The 25,646-nt window shown below is 39.2% G+C and overlaps 2 protein-coding genes across 4 annotated transcripts in view; both read right to left on the bottom strand.

Annotated features, from left to right (window-relative positions):
• LOC137628913 (uncharacterized protein CG3556-like) overlaps positions 1–25,646 on the bottom strand; it is a 243,830-nt gene that overhangs the window by 42,937 nt on the left and 175,247 nt on the right. The gene's annotated exons all lie outside the window — the stretch shown is intronic.
• The window catches only part of LOC137628261 (nuclear valosin-containing protein-like), a 91,411-nt gene that overhangs the window by 1,865 nt on the left and 63,900 nt on the right, over positions 1–25,646 (bottom strand). The window contains exons 7-12 of the mRNA XM_068359424.1: positions 23,455–23,577; positions 22,786–23,002; positions 20,689–20,837; positions 19,443–19,564; positions 16,248–16,398; positions 15,234–15,344 (exon numbers count right to left, since the gene is read on the bottom strand). Of these exons, the coding sequence (XP_068215525.1) occupies positions 15,234–15,344; positions 16,248–16,398; positions 19,443–19,564; positions 20,689–20,837; positions 22,786–23,002; positions 23,455–23,577 (873 nt within the window). The remainder of the gene's footprint in view (positions 1–15,233; positions 15,345–16,247; positions 16,399–19,442; positions 19,565–20,688; positions 20,838–22,785; positions 23,003–23,454; positions 23,578–25,646) is intronic.

Raw genomic sequence — 25,646 nt, 5'->3', positions numbered from 1 at the left:
AAAGCAAGTGATCACAGAATTAATAAAAGCACAAAACTTTGGGAAGGATATGGAAAATATAACTTTTACAGTAAGAATATAAAATGGTCAGAAATAAATGAAGAACTGAATAAAGAATGGAAAAATGTATTTATAAGTGATAATATACAGGTAAATACGGATATACTGTACAAAATACTGGAGAAAATTGTTGAAAAATATGTACCGAAAAAAAACAATAAACAAAAGACGTGCATACCAAGAGACAGAAGAATCTTATTTCAGAAAATTAAAAAGTGGAAGAAAAATCTTGCAAAAGAAAAAAATGTGTGGAAAATGAGGAAAATAAAATGTAAGATAGAAAATGCAGAACAAAAGATTATACAGTCGAAAGAAAATGAAAAAAGGGACTTAGAAGAAAGGACACTTCAAAATATAAAAAGAAACCCCAAAGTACTTTACTCCTATGCAAAAAAGATGAATAAAAGGAGAATAGAAATAGGCCCTCTAAGAATTGAAGGACAGCTAACGAATGAAAAAAAGGAAATATGCAACATATTAGCAGAAAAATATAAGAGTGAGTTCACGCCAAGAATTGCGAATGAGAATAATGAAACAGAAATGAGAGAAGAAAATGTTGAATATCTAACAGATATAGATATTTAATGAAGCAGATATTGTCACGGCTATAAACGAAATTAAAAATGGATCGGCAGCCGGACCAGATGGAGTTCCAGCGATTTTGTTAAAAAAACTGCAAACACTATCGCGAAGCCACTTGCAATACTGCTAAGACAGAGTATAGATATGAGCGAGATATATGTTAAACATAAATTAGCTTATATAACCCCTATCTTCAAAAGTGGATCAAGACTAGAGGCAAGCAATTATAGACCTGTTAGTCTAACATCACATATTATGAAAGTGTATGAGAGGGTAATAAAAAAGAAAATAATGAACCATTTGGTCAAAAATAATTTGTTTAATATGGGTCAACACGGTTTCGTACCTGGAAAAAGTACACAGACCCAACTGATAGCTCACTATGAAAACATATACAATAATATGATAAATGAAAAAGACACAGATGTGATCTATCTAGATTTTGCAAAAGCCTTTGACAAGGTAGACCATAACATATTGGAGAAAAAAATGAGAAAGCATAATATTGTGGGAAAGATAGGAAAATGGGTAAAAGAATTCCTGCAAAACAGAAAACAGATAGTGGTTGCAAATGACGAGAAATCAGATGAAGCCCAGGTAATATCTGGTGTGCCCCAAGGTACGGTATTAGCTGCACTGCTATTTGTTATTATGATCTCAGACATAGACTGTGATGTTGAAAACTCCGTAGTGAGAAGTTTCCCCGATGACACAAGAATAAGTAGAGAAATTACTTGTGATGAAGATAGGAACTCACTACAAAGAGATCTAAACAAAATATATGAATGGGCGGAGATAAATAGGATGGTATTTAACTCCGATAAATTCGAATCAATAAATTATGGAAACAGAGAAGGAATGGTGTATGCATACAAGGGACCTAATAATGAGACAATCACAAACAAGGAAGCAATTAAAGACCTTGGTGTAATTTTAAATAGGAATGTTATGCAACGACCAAATAGCAACACTGTTGGCTAAATGTAAAGCAAAAATGGGAATGTTATTCAGACACTTTAAAACAAGAAAAGCTGAACACATGATTATGCTTTACAAAACTTATGTGCGTAGTACACTCGAGTACTGCAATGTGATATGGTACCCACACTACCAAAAGGATATTGCGCAAATAGAGAGTGTACAAAGGTCCTATACTGCTAGAATAGAAGAAGTTAAGGACCTTGATTACTGGGAAAGACTGCAATTTTTAAAACTATACAGTCTAGAAAGGAGAAGAGAACGCTACATGATAATACAAGCATGGAAGCAAATAGAAGGAATTGCTGAAAACATCATGGAGCTTAAAGTATCAGAAAGAGCAAGCCGAGGTAGATTAATAGTGCCAAAAAGCATTCCAGGTAAACTGAGAAAGGCGCACAGGAAATTAATCCACTACGCACCAGCATCGATAATGCAGCGACTAATTTAATGTGCTGCCAGCTCATCTAAGAAACATATCAGGAGTGAGCGTAGATGCATTTAAAAATCAGCTCGATAAATACCTAAGATGCATCCCAGACCATCCAAGACTGGAAGATGCAAAATACACCGGAAGATGTATTAGCAACTCTCTGGTAGATATACGAGGTGCCTCACACTGAGGGACCTGGGGGAACCCAAACAAAAAATAAGGCAATAAGGTAAGGCGCTCTCTCTCTCTCTCTCTCTCTCTCTCTCTCTCTCTCTCTCTCTCTCTCTCTTCTCTCTCTCTCTCCTCTCTCTCTCTCTCTCTCTCTCTCTCTCTCTCTCTCTCTCTCTGTTTTGTATCTGTGTGCCGGTGAGTGATTAAACTTTTGCGGCCCTATAAATATCATGATTTAACGCGGATAACAAAAGGCTATCGAGTGCAATATAGCTACAAGTTTTCGTGAATAGTCAGTGATTAGTTTGAGGTCGGAGAAGTGGATAAAACGTCGGCATAGAATAGTTATCTTGTGAATTACTAAAAATCTAATCAAGATGGCTATGTACAACACGGGCAAGGCTTGGAGAGACATCGCTGGACTCAGCAAAAATAAATTCCATGAGTTGGCGAAACAGGAGCTCGACCGTCTGATAACAGAGGTCACTAGTAACGTCAACCAATGTGACGGAAGAATATTCGCAGACATATTGAAACAATATGATCCAATAAACTGGAGCAAATCTGCGGAAAACATCAGCAAAATAATAGAAGAAATTCCAAAGAAAATCCAAGTGTTAAAGAAACTTATAAAGAAAGTCTACATCAATCAACACATTCCATCAAAGAACAATAAGAAGTCCAATATGGTGAATATGCTGATTGATGCAATGGGAAAAAGAATGCCAAAATGGTGTAATACATGTAAGATATGGTATTCCATTAATAATCCTCAACAATTGATTAGAAAATGTGATGCCTGTCATGTCCCAACACATCCCACATGTGCTGAAATACAGCAAAAAATAAAAAATAAAGACACAAAAGTATTCTGCTCAACATGCTTAGTCTGGATAGAAAATATAATTAAGTCGAGACTAAATCTGCAAATAGTTGAAGATAAAGAAGAGGAAGAAGAAGAAACAGAAGAAGAAGAAGAAGAAAAAGAAGAAGAAGAGAACAATGAACAGGATATGTGTAAGGATGCAGAAAAAATCATTGATATAACCTATGATGCCATCCAACAACATACTTATGAAGAAATAAATTACCAGATGGAAACAAATAATAGACCCAAGAGACTCTACCCGGACCTACATAATTTTAGGGAAGAGCAAGAACAAGAAAAAATAGAAAAGAAGGATATAGTCTGCAATATGCTGAAAAGAGGGAATTGCAGATTTGGCGAAAGATGCTACTACAAGCATCCAAAGATATGCCATAATTATGAAATATATGGTAAATGTGCGTATTTAGACGGATATGGGAGACGAATGCAGAGATCTCCATCCAAAAAATATGCAAAAACCTAAAAGAAGGAAAAGGATGCATTTACAACAAAAAATGTCGATATATGCATCCTGCAACCATGAATGAAAGTAAGAAAACTCAGCAAACTGAAAAGAAAAATGAAAGCAAAAAGAAACAAAAAAATGAAACAAAAAAGCAGGCCGTGTATATACCGCGCTTTGAACCAAGAGCCCCAAGATATGAGGCCTTTCAACCTAAACCGGCACATGTAGAACCCAACTACAAAGAATGCATCTATAATGCCAGGGGTTGGTGCAGATATGGGGACAGTTGCAGGTATACACACACAAATAAATATGAAGGCGAAAGAGCAAATATAATAGAAAGTTGGATTTTTTAATGGCAGAATTCCGGGGAAATGAAGAAAAGAACATCATATCAGAACAGGAAGGAAGCATGGGAGAATCCATATTATTACCAATATTAAATAATGGGATGAAACACAAACCATAATAGTAATGAATGCACAGGGTTTAGTCACGAGTAACTCTAAAAGGAAAATAGAGTTCTTAGAAGAACTAACCCAAATTGAAAAATAGATATATTAAATATAAGTGAAACATGGTATTCCCAAGAGACTGGCAGTGATGACCAGATAAAGGGTTGTCCAAACTTATAGATCAGACAGAAAAAATAGGAATCAAGGGGGAACCGCAATATATGGAAGAGACATAAATCAAGGAAAAGTATGTGAAAAATACAGCAACACAGAATGTGAATTGATTGCGGTAGAATTTGAATTTGAAAAACTAATGAATATTGTAGTTTACAGACCCCCAAACACTAAGGAGTTTGACATAATAATAGAAAAAAATAGATGGTATATGTAGAAACCATAAAGGACTGGAATATACTCCTATCAGGAGATTTTAACTTTCCTTTCGTGGATTGGAAAGAACGGATAGAAGAAAGTGGTTGTATGTATACATATAAAAAAGATAGTAATAGTAGCGCAGAAGATAAGAGGCAATTTGAAAAGCTTCAAGATATGCTATTAGAACATAATATGCAACAAATAAACCACATTCCAACAAGAAAGGAAAATGTCCTAGATCTAGTATTTGTGAATGAGGTGAATTATGTTAAAGAAATAATAGTGTATAACACGGGAATTTCAGACCACAATGTCATAGAATTGATAGTTCATTCCAAAGCAAGTGATCACCAGAATTAATAAAAACACAAAACTTTGGGAAGGATATGGAAAATATAACTTTTACAGTAAGAATATAAAATGGTCAGAAATAAATGAAGAACTGGATAAAGAATGGAAAAATGTATTTATAAGTGATAATATACAGGTAAATACGGATATACTGTACAAAATACTGGAGAAAATTGTTGAAAAATATGTTACCCGAAAAAAAACAATAAACAAAAGACGTGCATACCAAGAGACAGAAGGATCTTATTTCAGAAAATTAAAAAGTGGAAGAAAAATCTTGCAAAAGAAAAAAATGTGTGGAAATGAGGGAAATAAAATGTAAGATAGAAAATGCAGAACAAAAGATTATACAGTCGAAAGAAAATGAAAAAAGGGACTTAGAAGAAAAGGACACTTCAAAATATAAAAAGAAACCCCAAAGTACTTTACTCCTATGCAAAAAAGATGAATAAAAGGAGAATAGAAATAGGCCCTCTAAGAATTGAAGGACGGCTAACGAATGAAAAAAAGGAAATATGCAACATATTAGCAGAAAAATATAAGAGTGAGTTCACGCCAAGAATTGCGAATGAGAATAATGAAACAGAAATGAGAGAAGAAAATGTTGAATATCTAACGGATATAGATATTAATGAAGCAGATATTGTCACGGCTATAAACGGAAATTAAAAATGGATCGGCAGCCGGACCAGATGGAGTTCCAGCGATTTGTTAAAAAAAACTGCAAACACTATCGCGAAGCCACTTGCAATACTGCTAAGACAGAGTATAGATATGAGCGAGATATATGTTAAACATAAATTAGCTTATATAACCCCTATCTTCAAAAGTGGATCAAGACTAGAGGCAAGCAATTATAGACCTGTTAGTCTAACATCACATATTATGAAAGTGTATGAGAGGGTAATAAAAAAGAAAATAATGAACCATTTGGTCAAAAATAATTTGTTTAATATGGGTCAACACGGTTTCGTACCTGGAAAAAGTACACAGACCCAACTGATAGCTCACTATGAAAACATATACAATAATATGATATATGAAAAAGACACAGATGTGATCTATCTAGATTTTGCAAAAGCCTTTGACAAGGTAGACCATAACATATTGGAGAAAAAAATGAGAAAGCATAATATTGTGGGAAAGATAGGAAAATGGGTAAAAGAATTCCTGCAAAACAGAAAACAGATAGTGGTTGCAAATGACGAGAAATCAGATGAAGCCCAGGTAATATCTGGTGTGCCCCAAGGTACGGTATTAGCTGCACTGCTATTTGTTATTATGATCTCAGACATAGACTGTGATGTTGAAAACTCCGTAGTGAGAAGTTTCGCCGATGACACAAGAATAAGTAGAGGAAAATTACTTGTGATGAAGATAGGAACTCACTACAAAGAGATCTAAACAAAATATATGAATGGGCGGAGATAAATAGGATGTATTTAAACTCCGATAAATTTTGAATCAATAAATTATGGAAACAGAGAAGGAATGGTGTATGCATACAAGGGGACCTAATAATGAGACAATCACAAACAAGGAAGCAATTAAAGACCTTGGTGTAATTTTAAATAGGAATATGTTATGCAACGACCAAATAGCAACACTGTTGGCTAAATGTAAAGCAAAAATTGGGAATGTTATTCAGACACTTTAAAACAAGAAAAGCTGAACACATGATTATGCTTTACAAAACTTATGTGCGTAGTACACTCGAGTACTGCAATGTGATATGGTACCCACACTACCCAAAAGGATATTGCGCAAATAGAGAGTGTACAAGGTCCTATACTGCTAGAATAGAAGAAGTTAAGGACCTTGATTACTGGGAAAGACTGCAATTTTTAAAACTATACAGTCTAGAAAGGAGAAGAGAACGCTACATGATAATACAAGCATGGAAGCAAATAGAAGGAATTGCTGAAAACATCATGGAGCTTAAAGTATTCAGAAAGAGCAAGCCGAGGTAGATTAATAGTGCCAAAAAGCATTCCAGGTAAACTGAGAAAGGCGCACAGGACATTAATCCACAACGCACCAGCATCGATAATGCAGCGACTATTTAATGTGCTGCCAGCTCATCTAAGAAACATATCAGGAGTGAGCGTAGATGCGTTTAAAAAGCAGCTCGATAAATACCTAAGACGCATCCCAGACCATCCAAGACTGGAAGATGCAAAATACACTGGAAGATGTATTAGCAACTCTCTGGTGGATATACGAGGTGCCTCACACTGAGGGACCTGGGGGAACCCAAACAAAAAATAAGGCAATAAGGTAAGGCTCTCTCTCTCTCTCTCTCTCTCTCTCATCTACTCTTCTCTCGTCTTCTCTCTCTTCTCTCTTCTCTCTTCTCTCTTCTCTCTTCTCTCTCTCTCTCTCTCCTCTCTCCTCTCTCTTCTCCTCTTCTCTCTCTCTTCTCTCTCTTCTCTCTCTCTCTCTTCTCTCTTCTCTCTTCTCTCTTCTCTCTTCTCTCTCTCTCTCTCTCTCTCTCTCTCTCTCTCTCTCTCTCTCTCTCTCTCTCTCTCTCTCTCTCTCTCTCTCTCTCTTGAGTTGCTAGTGAGGAGTGTGTAGTCTCTCTGTTCCTCTCGAATAGTGTGTTTCCTGATCATACTAATTGTAACAATACAGTTTTAAAAGATTTTAGAATGGCTTTTTATTTTTGGACAGAGAGGTATAACAGTTCGATTTTGTAGGGGTTCCAGCACATGTAGTTGTGTGTGGGAATGAGAAGGCAGATTCACTGGCTAAGAATGCTGCATCCAAGTTGCTGCCAAGAAGGTATCCCATTCCCTGTAATGATTTCCTACCTAACATCAAGAAATTGGTTTGCAATAAATGGCAACAGCACTGGGATAGCCTAGATGGCAATAAAATGAGAGAGGTAACAAATGTCATATCTCCTTGGAGGTATAATATGATGCCCCGAAATGGGAGACATCTCTTTGTCGTCTCCGTAATTGGTCACACTTGGTTGACACCAACGAGTTTCTGCTGAAGGGCCAACACCAACCGTATTGTGACGACTGTTTAGTACCTATAGCAGTGAGGCATTTGTTGACCGAATTCCCCAATTTATAACAACTTAAGGAATAGATATTTGTTGAGGCTCAAAGTGAGGGTGGCAGGTTCATCCTTGCCAAGATTCTTGGACATGTGTCCTACTATGCAAGTGGCATTTTTAGATTTATTTCAGAAGCAGGTATTCTGAAAACTATTTAACTTTTATGACATTCAACTTTTATGATTTTAATTGAATACTCTTTTATTTTCATTTTTGTTATACATAAACTAAATGATATCGGCGTCAATGACCTTAGATGTCAGGATGCCTGAAAATTTTAAATCAATCAATCAATCAGGGGTAATCCAGAGACGGCTTGGATATCTGCTTATAGAGAGAATTATAACGATCATGCCTCTCCTGCCTTAAACTATACTCAGCTTAATGAACTAATTTCAATGGCCAAGAGAAAAACCTCATAAATGGCATAAGTAAAACACCTGCTGTCAAATTAAGCCAACAAAATCATTAGCAAGATTAAACAACAATTGTCAAACAAGGCTATTAGGGGAACCAACTTTGTAAAACAAAACTGTACAAGAAAAAACCTAGGCTGGTACAAGTCACTTACAACCAAAAAGAGAAATCTATAAAATTATAAATTATAAAATGATTATACAAAAAATGATATTTTAATTATAAAATAAATTTTTGAATATACTTACCCGGTGAATATATAATAGCTGCTGCTCAGCGGCTCGACAGAAAAACACACACAAAAACTCGCGAGCGATCGCTATGAAGGTTGCGGGTGTGCCCACCAGCGCCAACTATCGGCCAGATACCACACATGCATGTAAACAAGCCTTCAATTCATCTCGTCCCGCTGCGTCTCTATTGGGGAGGAAGGGAGGGCCTTTAATTTATATATTCACCGGGTAAGTATATTCAAAAATTTATTTTATAATTAAAATATCATTTTTAAATATTTAACTTAGCCGGTGAATATATAATAGCTGATTCACACCCAAGGCGGTGGGTAGAGACCAGAGTTAATTAAGTTTACAGCGTATATGCTTAGAGTTTTTGACAGTTATCAATATAACAAAACCCAAATATATAGGTACCTGGTAAGGAAGTTGACTTAGACGATTACTCTGCCTTGTAAGTCTGTCTTCCTCACGAAGCCCAGCGATCCTCTAAGGATGCTGAAGGACTCCCAGGAGCTGAAGTATGAAGGGTTGCAACCCATACCAACAGGACCTCATCAAACCCCTAATCTGGGCGCTCTCAAGAAATGACTTTGACCACCCGCCAAATCAACCAGGATGCGAAAGGCTTCTTAGCCTTCCGTACAACCCAAAAAAAACAATATTAAAAAACATTTCAAGAGACAGATTAAAAAAAAAGGATATTGGAATTAGGGAATTGTAGTGGTAGAACCCTCACCCACTACTGCACTCGCTGCAACGAATGGACCCAATGTGTAGCAGTCCTCGTAAAGAGTCTGGACATCTTTTAAGTAAAATGACGCGAACACTGACTTGCTTCTCCAAAAAGTCGCGTCCATGATATTTTGCAGAGATCTATTTTGCTTGAAGGCCACGGAGGTTGCTATAGCTCTAACTTTGTGCGTCTTAACCTTAAGCAAACATCGGTCTTTCTCATTCAAGTGGGAATGAGCTTCTCGTATTAAAAATCTGATAAAATATGACAAAGCATTCTTTGACATAGGCAATGATGGTTTCTTGACTGAGCACCATAATGCCTCAGATTTACCTCGTAATGACTTAGTACGAGCTAAATAGAACTTAAGAGCTCTAACAGGACATAACACTCTTTCCAGTTCGTTGCCTACGATCTCTGATAAGCAAGGAATATCAAAAGATTTAGGCCAAGGACGAGAAGGCAGTTCATTTTTGGCCAGGAAACCAAGTTGAAGAGAACAAGTGGCTTTTTCTGTAGAAAAGCCGATGTTCTTACTGAAGGCATGCAGTTCACTGACTCTTTTAGCCGATGCCAAGCACACTAGGAAAAGTGTCTTGAGAGTGAGATCCTTCAGGGAGGCTGAATGTAATGGCTCAAACCTGTCTGACATGAGGAACCTTAGGACCACGTCTAAGTTCCATCCAGGAGTTGCCAAACGACGTTCCTTAGAGGTTTCAAAAGACTTAAGGAGATCTTGTAGGTCTTTATTGTTGGAAAGATCTAAGCCTCTATGCCGAAAGACCGAAGCCAACATGCTCCTGTAGCCCTTGATCGTGGTAGCTGAAAGGGAGCGAACTTTTCTCAGGTGTAAGAGAAAATCAGCGATTTGGGCTACAGAGGTACTGGACGAGGACACAGATGCTGACTTGCACCAGTCTCGAAAGACTTCCCACTTCGACTGGTATACTCTAATGGTAGAAGCTCTCCTCGCTCTTGCAATTGCACTGGCTGCCTCCTTCGAAAAGCCTCGAGCTCTAGAGAGTCTTTCGATAGTCTGAAGGCAGTCAGACGAAGAGCGGGGAGGCTTTGGTGTACATTCTTTACGTGGGGCTGACGTAACAGATCTACCCTTAGAGGAAGACTCCTTGGAAAGTCTACCAGCCATCGAAGTACCTCGGTGAACCATTCTCTCGCGGGCCAGAGGGGAGCAACCAACGTCAACCTTGTCCCTTCGTGAGAGGCGAACTTCTGCAGTACCTTGTTGACAATCTTGAATGGTGGGAATGCATATAGGTCCAGATGAGACCAATCTAGAAGAAATGCATCTATGTGCATTGCTGCTGGGTCTGGGACTGGAGAGCAATAGATTGGAAGTCTCTTGGTCATCGAGGTTGCAAAGAGGTCTATGGTGGGTTGACCCCAAGTCGCCCAAAGACTCTTGCACACGTCCTTGTGGAGGGTCCATTCCGTAGGAATTACCTGACCCCTCCGACTGAGGCAGTCTGCTAAGACGTTCAAGTCGCCCTGGATAAACCTCGTTAACAGGGAGATGCCTCGATCTCTTGACCAAAAGAGCAGGTCCCTTGCGATCTCGTACAGCGTCAGGGAGTGGGTGCCTCCTTGCTTGGAAATGTATGCCAAGGCTGTGGTATTGTCGGAGTTGATCTCTACCACTTTGTTTAGAAGGAGACTCTCGAATTTCATCAAGGCCAGGTGGACTGCCAAAAGCTCCTTGCCGTTGATGTGCATGCTCCTCTGACTTGAGGTCCACAGACCTGAGCATTCCCGACCGTCCAGGGTCGCACCCCAACCCATATCCGACGCGTCCGAGAATAGTACGTGGTTTGGGTTCTGAACTGCTAGGGTAAGTCCCTCTCTCAGACTGATATTGTCATTCCACCAATTCAGGCATGCCTTTACTGGTTCGGAGACCGGGATTGAGACCGTCTCTAATGTCTTGTCCTTTTTCCAGTGAAAGGCTAGATGGAACTGGAGAGGTCGAAGGTGTAGCCTTCCTAGCGAGACAAACTGCTCCAGGGATGATAGAGTTCCTACTAGACTCATCCAATTCCTGACTGAGCACCGTTCTCTCTTCAACATCAGTTGGACTTTGAGCAGGGCTTGCTCTATTCGGGTGGCAGACGGAAAAGCCCGAAAAACTGGACTGCGAATCTCCATCCCTAAATACAGTATAGTTTGGGATGGAATCAGCTGGGACTTTTCGAGGTCGACCAAAAGTCCCAATTCCTTGGTCAGATCCAATGTCCAATGAAGATCCTGCAGACAGCGATGACTGGACGAGGCTCTGAGAAGCCAGTCGTCCAAGTAAAGGGAGGCTCGGATTCCCGATAAATGGAGGAATTTTGCAACATTCCTCATAAGCCTCGTAAACACGAGAGGAGCAGGACTTAGGCCAAAGCACAGGGCCCGAAACTGGTATACCACATTGTTGAAAACAAACCTCAGAAACGGTTGGGAATCTGGGTGTATGGGGATGTGGAAATACGCGTCTCTTAGGTCGAGAGAGACCATCCAGTCTCCCTTTCTGACCGCTGCTAAGACTGATTTCGTGGTCTCCATGGTGAACTTTGTCTTCGTAACAAAGACGTTGAGTGCACTGACGTCTAGCACCGGTCTCCAACCTCCTGTCTTCTTCGGTACTAGGAAGAGACGGTTGTAAAACCCCGGTGATTGAAGGTCCGAGACTTTCACCACCGCTCCCTTCTCTAGCAATAGAGACACTTCCAGGTTCAGGGCTTGTCTCTTTGACTCCTCTCGGTACCTGGGAGAGAGGTCGATGGGGGAAGTCGCTAGAGGAGGTTTGCGTACAAATGGAATTTTGTACCCCTCTCTGAGCAACCTCACAGATTGTTGGTCTGCGCCCCTCTTCTCCCAGGCCTGCCATTAGTTCTTCAATCTCGCTCCTACTGCTGTCTGAGGCTGCGGGCAGTCAGACTCTGCCACGTGAGGACTTGGCTCCTCTCTTCTTTCCTCTCTTTCCCTCGGCACGAGTACTTCCCCTGCTGGGAGCTCTGCCACGAAAGGGCGGAATAAATCTGGACGCCGGAGTGTCTATCCTAGGTCTAGCAGAAAAGGATGTAGAAGGAGTCCCTTTGCGAGCAGAGGACGCCACCAAGTCATGGGTGTCCTTCTGCACGAGTGAAGAAGCTATGTCCTTAACCAATTGTTGCGGGAACAAAAACTTTGATAAGGGAGCAAAGAGCAGTTCAGATCTCTGACAGGGAGTAACTCCTGCCGAAAGAAAAGAGCAAAGGGACTCTCGCTTCTTTAAGACTCCCGACGTAAAAGAGGAGGAGAGCTCATTGGAACCATCGCGGATGGCTTTATCCATACAGGACATAATCAGTAAGGAGACATCTCTATCAGCCGATGAGATTTTCCTACTTAAGGCTCCCAAACACCAGTCAAGGAAGTTGAAAACTTCAAAGGCTCTGTAAATGCCTTTCAGCAGATGGTCAAGGTCCGAGGAGGACCAACTAATCTTCGAGCGTCTCATGGCTAGGCGGCGGGGAGAGTCTACAAGGCTTGAGAAGTCACCCTGGGCAGAGGCAGGGACTCCCAAGCCGAGAACTTCTCCCGTGGCATACCAGACGCTCGATCTAGACGAGAGTTTAGACGGAGGGAAGGCAAAGGCCGTCTTCCCCAAACTCCTCTTGGTTTCCAACCAGTCGCCTAAAAGCCGTAAAGCTCTCTTGGAAGAGCGAGAGAGCACAAGTTTTGTAAAGGCTGGCATGTTAGCAGGTAAGCCTAGAGCAAACTCAGACGGTGGCGAACGAGGAGCAACAGCGACGAAGTGATCGGGAAACAACTCCTTAAAAATTAACATGACTTTCTTAAAGTCCATTGATGGAGGAACTGTTCTGGGTTCGTCTACATCCGAAGGATGATCATCATGCTGAGGGTCAGCAACGTCCTCATCTGAAGGATCCTCATCTGACAACTGCTGAGTAACAAGCAAAGGGGTTGGCAATGCTTGACACGCAGCGTCCACACGCACTGGTGCATTAGTAGCGGACCAGGACGCAACGTCATGTAACTGCTTAACAGTCTGTGAACTGTCAACAACAACAGGTGCGGGAGGACGCTCGGCGTCCACTCGAGACTGTTTTGACTGCCTAGTCTGAGCAGTCAAAACAACTCTAGACTGCGGTGGTTGACGCTCAGCGTCAAAACAAGTCAACTCCGCTGGTTGGCGAACGTCCTGAACGTCAACAGGAGCATTAGGAAGTGGCCTAACGTCCAAATGGGGCTGAAAGTCAACACGTGACCGCATCGAGTGAGGCTCTACATATCGTGACTGACGTGACTTAGCTACGCCAACGTCAACAGGACGCACAAAGGTTCGTTTGGGCGGCTGAAGGCCAGGATCTCGATGAGATAAACGGCTAGGATCAACGTGAACCTTATCGGCAGAATAGTCTTCCATAAGGGAGGCGAGCTTAGTCTGCATGTCCTGCAGTATAACCCATTTAGGGTCCACGGGAATGGGTGCGGTAAACGACGGGGTTAACGTCTGAGACGGCACAACCTTGCCTACACCAAGACTCTCTGAGCCTGTGTAACGTTGTTGCTTAGGCGGCGAGCAGTCATCCGATGACTGCAACGGGTCAGAACTGTCCCAATGACTACATCCAGGACGCTGGACCTGTCCTGAAGGGACCGACTTTCGCTTAAGGGGCCTAGAAACCTTGCTCCACGGTTTCTTATGCGAAAAGCCTTCGGATGACGAGGAGAAAATGGGCTCTCTCGTCTTATGGTAGGGGTGATCTTGGTGAGATACGCCTGATACCATAGAGGGAACGTCTGTTCGCTGATCAAGGCCTCTCGAACCCATAAGTCGTACGACATTACTTCTCCCCTGGGCTTGGGAGCTTGCAAGAGGTCTCGGACTAGGTGAACGACAGGCACGAACAGACGAACCCTCGGTCGCAACACTGTTCACAACACTTTGCGCACTAATCACTTTCCCACTATTTTCCGCTGTGGCACTCTGACACTTAAGCTCTTTAACGTCAGCCATGAGTTGATTACGATCAGTTGCTAACGCTTCAACTCTTTCACCCAAGGCATGAATAGCACGTAACATGTCTTGCATAGATGGTTCCTGAGTGCCAGAAGGGGGGTTAGGTACAACCACTACAGGGGAAGGATTAGGGTCAGGGGCATGTGGAGAGGAAAAATCTACTGACCTAGAGGAACTCCTCCTTACCCTATCTCTCTCTAGCCTTCGAGCATACTTATCGTATTCGAGCCAATCGAATTCCGAAAGGCCCACGCATTCCTCACACCGATCTCCTAATTGACAGGTTTTACCCCGACAATTAGAACACACAGTATGTGGGTCGAGAGAGGCCTTTGGAAGACGCCTATTACAGTCCCTAGCATTACACTTACGAAATTTAGGGGCTTGTGAAGCGTCAGCCATTTTGAATTAGTCAAAGAAAGTCCAAAAAAACAATCCAAGTCATCAACAATTAAATCTGTCCAATAAAGAGTTCAAGAGTTTAAGTTGAGGAAAAACACCTGCACTGCGAAAGCTCAAACCAAAATGAAGTACTTCACCAAATATGTTGAGAAAACTCCAGGTTATACAGCGAGTATTGATACGTCTTGTCGTCAAGGTCGACAGAGAAGAATTGAAGGCTTGTTTACATGCATGTGTGGTATCTGGCCGATAGTTGGCGCTGGTGGGCACACCCGCAACCTTCATAGCGATCGCTCGCGAGTTTTTGTGTGTGTTTTTCTGTCGAGCCGCTGAGTAGCAGCTATTATATATTCACCGGCTAAGTTAAATATTTAAAAATAAGTGTTTCCTATTCTACTTTGTATACTGTATATCTCCGCTTGTATACATAAAGTAGCTCCTTACCATTTGGGATACCAAAAATAAAATTTTCAATCAGGTATTCAAAATGTCTTGAAAGTTCTGTATCTACATAATTAAACAAAGGTAAATACTGCTTTTAAGTATGTTACAAGTAGCTATAAGTAAATTGGATCATTTTACGGTTTTCATTCAATATGATTCATTGGATACTCACTAGAATCTTTTCTCGCAGTTCCTTCTTGATGTCCTCTAAACCGCCAATATCCTGCCAAGTAATTTCCGGCACAGTGGGGAACCCTTCACGTTTCAGCGCCGGAATGATGTGCTGAAAGTCGGTAGGAAAATTAACTTAAAACATCCCTCCCAGATGTTCAATCATCGGTTCTTCAAGAATCATTCCGAATTGAAATTCAACCAAGTATTATGCTTTAAAATCCATCTTAATACATACAAGTAACTGATTTAATCTGAATTTAATAAAATTATGTTACTTAATACATACATTAATCTTCAGCCACCTTAAATAATTGCTCTCAGATCAAATGAGACAAGATTTCACTTTTGTCTAGTGAAAGTCATTCCAGTATTTTTGTCCTGAAATTAAATGTCGAATTCAAGTATACCGAACAAACTAATTTGGTTAGAACACCCAGTTACATCATATTTCTACAACAAAAAGTTAAGTTACATAGATTACATATATAAACTGCAGTAATCCAAAACCTATGATCTTTAGTTTGACAATAAAGTATTGTACAAAAATCAGTAAGCAATAACCTTAATACTTTGAGTAGAACACCTGGGAACATCATTCTTTAAAAAATCAAATTTGCATAAATTCAAATTGATAACTCCAGTAAAACAAAATACATCAAGATATTTTTTGTGTCATAGTACTGTAACGTACGAAAGTCAGTATGTAATAACTTAGATAAAGTAACATTGAGTAGAACACCTGGGAACATCAACATTCTTTAACAAAAATCAAAGTGGCTTTGAGTAGAGCACTTGGGAACATCATTTTTCAACAAAAATCTAACTGACTTTGAGTAAAACACTTGGGAACATCAACACTTCAACAAAAATCCAAATGACTTTGAGTAAAACACATGGAAAAAACATTCTTCAACAAAAATCTAAGTTGCATCTATGCAGTAATCCAAAATAGATTAAGATCTGTAGCATGACATGATACTGTAATATACGAGTTGGTAAGCAAACACCTTACCATTAAAGCCTCCATGAAATCTTCCATATTTATTGTTACAGTAGAACTATCTCCCTCTTTATCGCACATCTTTTCAAATCTGCTCATGAATATCTTGACCTCTTCAAACAGTGTTACACCTTCTAACTTTCCGTACAAAGTATCTTTCTTCCTGAAAAAAAAAAAAACCCAAGCTGATTAAAATATCAAACCTAGCAAATATCTGAAGAGGTTTTTCAAAATTATTCTCAAACTCATAAAAGGTTATACTTTGGATGGGGTCACACATCTGCAACTTAGCTGCACAACTCGCTGCAATTTTTAAAAAATCCAAGAAATGTCGGAAAGTCTAGCGATTGTTCTGCTGGTTTAAAACGGAATGACCTGTTGCACGCTTCCTACTAGATTCCCGCTCACTTATTCTTGGACCTGGGCAACTGTTGGAGGCCAAGTTGAACGGGAGTCGCCGACTACTACGTTCAGCATAGGATTAACCTTACAAATAATCATGACTAGTGGGGATTCCCACGAGACTTATTGCAAGGGCTATAGAATACCTCTCAATTACCACTCGACTTGGCAGCGAGTGCACAACAATTGGCTAAGGAGATATCTGAAGGGAGCTTTCTGTATTTGCTTCATTCATAGTGATCATTTAACATTTTTATTTGTCCATATTCCTTATTTTCTAATTAAGTCATTAATAATGATTGCACAATTTACTTATTCCTGTTAATTTTTTTATTGATTTCAAATTCAGTGACCAATATGAATCTTTTTATCTATTCATATTCTTTATTTTCAATTCAAGTCATTGATAATGATTGCATATTTTATTTATTCAAGTTCATTTTTTTTTTTTATTAATTTCATTCATAGTGACCATTCAACATCTTTTTATCTATTCATAATCTTTATTTTCTATTTAAGTAATTGATAATGAATGAATATTTTATTTGTTCTATACTGATTTCATTCATAGTGACCAGAGTGGGACGACCTGCGAACTGTGGCCCAGCATATCTCTATCGCTGCTTTTAAGCGAGTGGGATATGTCACGTGGTCATCATGCTGTGTGCCAGATCGCAGGCTCCGTATTACAACGATTTTGTCGTACATATAGTACTTGCAATTGTTGCAATGGAACCGTTGCCAAGTCGTAGTGAGGAACGACTCACCTATGACTTCGCTGCAAAGTTTCGCAGCTGAAAAAAGCCGCAGCAGAGGGTCGACACAGTTTTAAACAGACCAAAAAATTCACAAAGTGTTCTCGACTGGATTAACCACGTGCAAAACTTTGCCGGGCAGCGTGACAGGTTGAGCAACTCTCCCGCGATATTCTGCACATACTCGAGGGGGATTCGTTGTAGAATGGCGATACGGAAAAATACAGCTGTTTTCTAACATCGCAGTGAGTCACAGAGCTTAGTTGCAGATGTATGACACCAACTTTAAAGAGATATATTTTGGTAAAATATTCAAAGCTCCAAGACGTAATTAAATATTCACATGCGAATATCACAAATTTTAAAGTAAGTTTTATTCTTCCTCTCTATACAAACCCGTCTTTTTCCTCTCTATACAAACCCATCTTTCAATAAAAGCACAACTTACAAATTGCAACCAAGACCATCAGCTCGATTTGCCAAAGCTAAAGCTAGCAAGAAAGTTTGGAGGGTCAGATCACTGCCTGATGTCCTTCACAAAGGTTCACATGGGGCACATATGAGGCACAAGAAAGCAGTACCAATCCCACTCCAGGGGGCAAAGGTTCTGGGGAGAGCAAGGCTGTTCAAAACACCACATAAGCATAGACATTTCCCACAAGATATAAAGAAAGGTCTAAGTCCTTCAGTCAGAAAACTTGAAACAGGATCAAGTCCTTTAACTACAGGAATTGAAAGATGCTTGAAGGTAAACTCGGGCGCACTATTCTATCTTATTTCTCTTCCGCTTATTTTTTCAAGTTTTTATACTTTATCTATGAATGATTTATTCTAATTGCCCATTATTCTCATGTAGTTTATTTCCTTATTGACTTTCCTCACAGCTAATTTTCCTTGTTGGAACCATTGGGCTTATAGCAAGCTGCTTTTTCAACTAGGGTTGTAGCTTGGCTAGTAATAATAAAAATAAAAGCAGATGAAAAAATCATAAACTGAGAAGAGACTCTAACAAGAGAAGTATCCTCTATGACACTCTCAGAATATGGTTCAATTCACTTATAAACATCTTTCCTCCCTTAAGTACCTTAATACCTCTGTGGAGAGAGATCAGACTTCCTAAGGCATCCTGACCAGCATCGGGCGTACAAGATCTAGCACCGGTAGCAGGAGCATACGCATCTGTACAGGCACAGAAATACTTTCACTCTCGGGGTTAGTACTTGGTATCACATCCTCTCACGAAAGAGGAGAGAGATCGCTTGGAGCCTTGAGAGGCTCAGAGATACTTGGTATCACATCCTCTCACGAAAGAGGAGAGAGATCGCTTGGAGCCTTGAGAGGCTCAGAGATACTTGGTATCACATCCTCTCACGAATGAGGAGAGAGATCGGTTGGAACCTTAAGAGGCTCTGAGATACTTGGTATCACATCCTCTCACGAATGAAGAGGCTCAGAGATACTTGGTATCACATCCTCTCACGAATGAGGAGAGAGATCGGTTGGAACCTTAATAGGCTCTGAGATACTTGGTATCACATCCTCTCACGAATGAGGAGAGAGATCGCTTGGAACCTTAAGAGGCTCTCAGATTGATCTTATTGGGCTTCTTCTTAGAAGCAACATCAGAAAACTGGGTGAAGAGAGGAAAAGGAGGAGACCCGCACATTTATACTTGCCAGCCCTCTTTGATTTTGTATCCGACAAACGACAACGCTCCTATAGACAAAGAAACCAAAGGTGATTCTTAATAACAATAAAGACCATATCACAAGATGCCATTTCCTCTAGGGACTTCACAAGTGTAGCAAGAGTTGGGAACATCACTGCACGGTCAGCCTCAGAAGTCCTGCCCGTTATAATAATAGTCATCAGAAGCCATTTCCTGGTCCTCTCTGGTCCAAGTATGGGTGGGGAGGGGTTTGGGTGCTGCTCATGGGCATATATTCTGGGTAAATAATTTTTCATTATTTACTAAAATTTCATGCAAACTTGGATACAGTGGTTTGTAAATCTGTGGTTGTAGAGATGCGGACAAAATTGACATTCTTACCTTTTCCAAGCAAGACTCTGAGCCTTTTCAATCAATCTCTTCAAGTCGCCAGCGACATAACCAGGCGTTCGATGAGCCAGTTCTTCCAGGTCTCCCTCATAGGATACATCCTGACACAGCAGCTACAGAAAGGTAAACGTAAATTTATTTAGACTACATGAAATTATATTATCCTTATTACTATCCAAGCTACAACGTGGTTGTCATTTATCTATTTCCTTTCCTCACCGGGCTAATTTTTTCCCTGTTGGAGCCCTTGGGCTTATATCATCCTGCTTTCCAACTTGGATTGTAGCTGATCTAGTAATAATAATAATAATAATAATAATAATAATAATAATAATAAAAGCAGAATGCTACTAGCTCAAGGACTCCAACAGGGAAATTAGCCCCACCAGAAAAGGAAACAAGGGAATAGCAAATAAACAATTTACTGTACCAGAATAGAAAAAAAAATATACATTAAGATCAGTAACAACAGAAAAAGAAATTGATAAACAAAAACTTTACAAACACTAAAAGAACAAAAGAAGGTCCTCAACTTACAAATATTCAGAGATACAAACACAAATCCAATTGAAATCATAAATCTGATATCGTATCAAAAGTTCATAATAAAATATTACAATAAAATATGCAATTAATTAATGAAATAAGCAATAATTTATTTGCAATATGGAACAGGACTGCTTGTTGACCTTTGCAGCTGAAAATCGTAGGCATGTGAGTTAGGTGAATCATACCCTAGGCCAAAATACATACATACATATACCGAGGCACTTCCCCCAATTTTAGGGGGTAGCCGACATCAGCAAATGAAACAAAAACAAAAAGGGGACCTCTACTCTCTACATTCCTCCCAGCCTGACAAGGGACTCAACCGAGTTCAGCTGGTACTGCTAGGGTGCCACAGCCCACCCTCCCCCGTTAGCCCCCTGTGGCTGCGGGGGCATAAAAACAATTAGAATAGCGCCAACGTTATCCCTGCGTGTCATAAGAGGCGACTAAAGGGGACGGGACGAGGGGGCTGGGAACCCCATCCCCTGTATCTACACCCTGTGAGACATCGACTAGGCCAAAATGAATTAACAAATTCAACTTACAAATGGCTTCTTGGAACCTATTAAGTTGAGGCCTTCCTTTTGTTAGTTTTAATTTATAAAGAAAAAATACTAAAGCTAATGCCCTGCATCATTTTTAGATGGGGATGACTAGAACTCAGCATCACATATAATGTGTATCTTACCTGCAAGATCTCATTCCTGGCAGCTTCCGAGGGAATCGCCATAAATATCTCGGCATCGAAACTGCTACGCAAATCCCAGTCCATATTCTCCGGATGACTTGTTTCTCCAATCACTATCATTTGCTGATCTTTGTATTTAGTTTTTAAAGCTGGAAAAGAAAACATTTGTCATAAACTTATGAAAGGAAAGTCCTTCATAAATATCTACAATGCTGAAATATATACTCTATCTCTTCTGGCTTTGATTCAATTTGATGGTAGAAGAGATAGAGATTCAGGCGACGGCTACAACACTATATATCACGAAATCAAAGCATATGATCATCAACCATTCAGATATTGCTATAAAATTTGCCATAAGGGGATGAGGAACAAAAAAAGAAAAGGGGGAGGGGTTTCAAACTGAACGATAATTCCTGTCAAAAAAAAAAAAAAAAAAAAAAAAAAAAAAAAAAAAGGGGGGGGTTCAAACTGAACGATAACTCCTGTCCAAAAAAAAAAAAAAAAAAAAAAAAAAAGGGGGGGGTTCAAACTGAACGATAACTCCTTTGTCCAAAAAAAAAAGAAAAAAAAAAAAGGGGGGGGTTTCAAACTGAACGATAACTCCTTTGTCACAAGGTCTCTGGTATAAACACCATCAATGCATTGTATCCAGAGAAATTTCTAGCTGTTTCTTAATGTCAGAAACAAACTCAAAATGGAGATATAACATGTGAGTATGTGTGTGCGTGTACAATCTGGCTTCCTAAAAACCATACAGATATGAAAGTAATGCTATGGCAATAACAATAATGAAATTAATACCACATACCTGTTCATCTTAATTCTAAAGCCAACACACAGAGCCTTAATGAATAATGTAAATGACAAAAATCCCAAAACATTACCCTAGTGCTACAGTCATCTTGACATTTAAAGGTGGACCACAAGTACCATACTGATTTTAATAAGCCTGGTAGTTTTTAATGTCTAAACTGGGATACAATCAGATACAATTTGAGAAGTCAAGCTAAGGCTAATCATTTGAGGAAAACTTTATGACAAAGAATTGGAAATCTGAAGTCTGAGATGAAGTCTGATTAAACTTCTAAATAGAATAAAGGTCAACATTACTTTCAAACAGATTAAACTTCTAAATAGAATAAAGGTCAACATTACTTTCAGCCATCTCTACAACCACAGATTTACAAACCACTGTATCCAAGTTTGCATGAAATTTTAGCCACAATTTCTTCAACCATGTACTGTATTTTTCCTAACAGCAATTTACAGAAAACAAACTGCTATTCCATAACATTCAGTGGCCTAAATATCCCAAATCATTAGCTTCAGCTAAGATAACAACCTCTGTTATCACTACATTCAACTTTGGTGATTACTGAAAATATAATTATGGTGTTGAATCGAGTGGATACCGCCTCAGGTTTGAGAGACTCATTAACACCAAGATAAAATGAGACCCAATTTTAGTAGAATATTTGTCAGAAAAACATTAGACTTAGTTAAAAGATTCTTGAAAATAGCTATATTAAAAAGAAATTGGTAACGTTACTTCAGTGCAAAAGAGGCTTTTCTTTACGTTTACTTGCACTCTCAATTTCTATGAGTTGGACTATTACAATATGGGAAAAATTGAAATGAGGTAAAATGTTCATCATTCACTGCATAATAACTTGTATAATACAAGCTTTACAAGGTTAAATCCATATATGCCCAGACAACTAAGTTCACAGAATAATCACTACTGAGACAAGAGGAAAACAATAATCAGATTACTCAACCACTGAGACAACGGGAAGAAAATAGTTCTCAGATTATTCATTACAAGACTAAGAGGAAAACACTAAAGTTCTCAGATTTCTCAACCAATGAGACAAAAGGATAACACTAATATTCTCAGATTTCTCAAAGTACATTACAGTTCTCAAATTACTCAACCACTCAGACAAGAGGAAGACACTAAAGTTCTCAGATTTCTCAACCAATGAGACAAAAGGATAACACTAATATTCTCAGATTTCTCAAAGTACATTACAGTTCTCAAATTACTCAACCACTCAGACAAGAGGAAGACACTAAAGTTCTCAGATTACTCACCACTGAGACAAGAGGAAAGCTGTACACTAATACGTTTCTCTAGACTCTTCGCGCTGCCGTCTTTAGGGGCGATGAGGTCAATCTTTTCAATCAGTATAACGCACGGCGCTAACGACGCAGCTTGCTCAAACAATTCGTTGAGCTTCCCCTCGACATCTCCCGTGGGTCCACCGAACAGTTCGGATGACGTGATACGATAGATGAGCGATTCCGCAGTCTGTCAAAGAAAATTTAATGACCTCATGAACTATACATATTTCAAGCAATAATATCACTAAAACCAAATAAAACTTTGAGGTTATTTTTATTCACCAGGCAACACTTAACCTTTTTTTGCTATAAGACAGCTAACATCTAAGATCATTAACAATAACTGGAGGTATTTTGCTAGGTCCTCAAACATAAACCCAACTGAAATCACAGTGAAATGGTGTAATTAAACAATATTTTATAATTTAGTGCAGTTAGCAAGACAACATTTGCAATATGAAATGGGACTGTTTGTTGGTCTTTTCCAGCTGAAATTCGAAGGCATGCAAGGTAGGTGAAGCCTACCCTAAGCCATAATTTAACAAAATTCGACTTACAAAGAGCTTCTTGGACCCTATTAAGTTTGTAAGTTAAGGATTTTCTATAAGTACACATGATTACCCACAACGAGATGCTTACCCCAGCAAGAGCAAACCCGAAGGTTGTCTTTCCACTTCCCGTTGGACCAGTGACAAGCACGGACTTCTGAAGAGGCTGAAGAACCGAAGGTCTGCGAAGATTTGCGACCAGATCACAGATTTTCTGAGGAAAATAAAAAATACATCACAGTACAAGAAATGTATTGAATAAAATACAAATCAACCTAACACTAAAAATAGTAAAACTGGCAGTATCTTCTGAAGAACGAAACTGCAAGACTTTTCATTTGACAATACTGTAAACGCACACAACACAGATCAAATGTTCTATACACAAGTAGTAATTTCAACTAACAGCCAACAAACTAAATTCCTAAAAAATTTGTAAAAAACATTCTTGAAAATCTTTAGCTATGGTAAGCAGCTTTTCTAAGACACTTCAAAATTAAACCATTATTTTCTTGTTTTCTAATCCCGAGTAGTGGCATAGCCTCTATACCATGGGCTTCCACTGTCTTCAGTTAGGAGTTCACTTGCTTGAAGGTACACTCAGGCACACTTTTCTATGTTCCCTTATTTCCTTCCCTAACTGGACTTTCTCCCCGTTGGAGCCCTTAGACTTACAGAGTCCTACTATTCCAACGACGGTTGTTGAGATATGACTGTGAATACACTTTAACTGAAAAGACCAAATACAACACAGTATGCTCAGTAATATAACAAATGAGAGTACATACTATTACAGTGTATAAGTGAATTTCCAACTCCTTGTGTAGTAATACTCTATTGTCTTTTATATTTTGTTACAAAACTGTCATTTCTTTCCTGTATTTGGTGTTATATAACTATGAATACTAATCGTTTTGTCTTTTATCTCAAGGCTGATATACATAACGCTTCTTTTAGTTATACAGTGTAAAGAAATATGGGCTCCGGGAGTCATTAGGGCTACATCAATTAATTGCCACTTTTCAGCATTTTCTGGTGTCTCAGTTACTTGACCTTCATAAATGGCAGGGTCTGTCTGTACACTATGCATAGAAAAACTATAGGGGCACTCAGTAGAGCATGCCAAGCAGTCTTATTTTGCTCTTAACTCCACTGCGTACTTTTACTTCAATGTATTTTCTTCAATACCTAATGGATTTGTCCTTGAGTCATACCCCCACAAGTCCACTAAGTTTCGTTGAAACCGATTCATTAATTTTTGCATGATGTTGATCACAAACAAAAAATAAAACTGGCAAAATATTTGCCATTCACTTAACATTGCGATTATTTTCAAAGTACAGTACTCCTGCGTACTTGTACTCTGATGTACTTTATCCATAAGGTTACAGATTTAGCCTTGGGTCATACCCAACATGACTACCAAGTTTAGTCAAAATTGGTACAGTAGTTTTTGGGTAACGTTGCTCACAAACAAACAAGTAAATGAACTAAGAAACAGATTTTAATGAAGGCAATAACGAAAATCAAGTAGGGTAACTAACAACTACGTAACTGGAGTGGTACTCAGTAGAGTGTAGACCTCCAACAGGGCAGCTTATTCCTTCCCCTTTTGGACTTATTATGGACGTTTTGCTCGTCCGTGACATTGACTTTCCAAAATTTGATAATTTCCAGCTCTTTACATAACAGTTTAAAATCCCTGCGAGTTTCATTACTGTACTTTACGATTAGAATTATGGCTGTATCGTTGATGACTGGAATTTTACCTTTTGCTTAACCTTGGCCTTCGATCTTAACATGTACAGATTGGTTTGGATTTTCATACACTCAAATTTCAACCAAGTTTGAAGTCTCTGTGACAACCATGTTCAAACATACAGCTGATTATGTGAATTGGACATTTTGCTTGACTGTGAACTTGACCTTTCAAAATTTTACCATTTCAAGCTTTTTACATAAGAGTTAATCCCTGCAAGTTTCATTACTCTACGACTAAAATTATGGCCAGGAAGGTGTTCACAAACAAACATACAAACAGAAGGTAAAACATAACGTCCTTCCAACTTCGTTGGTGGAGGTAACAAAGTAAAATAAATACAGTAAATAAAAAGAATTTTAATACTAAATTTCTATACTCCACCTGATTTTTACATTGCTTCTTCTCTAGAAGCTCAGTTTAATCTGACCTTAACCCATAAAATTTTAATCTCCTATTTTCTTCCCTTCAATAAACACATGCTGTTTATAAAGGAATAAGATAAGTAACAACGTAAAACAAAT

The sequence above is a fragment of the Palaemon carinicauda genome, chromosome 36 (assembly GCF_036898095.1).
Source record: "Palaemon carinicauda isolate YSFRI2023 chromosome 36, ASM3689809v2, whole genome shotgun sequence".
Classification (NCBI taxonomy): domain Eukaryota; kingdom Metazoa; phylum Arthropoda; class Malacostraca; order Decapoda; family Palaemonidae; genus Palaemon; species Palaemon carinicauda.
The sequence above is the reverse complement of the archived record's forward strand: the minus strand, read 5'-3'. Positions and strand labels throughout refer to the sequence as shown.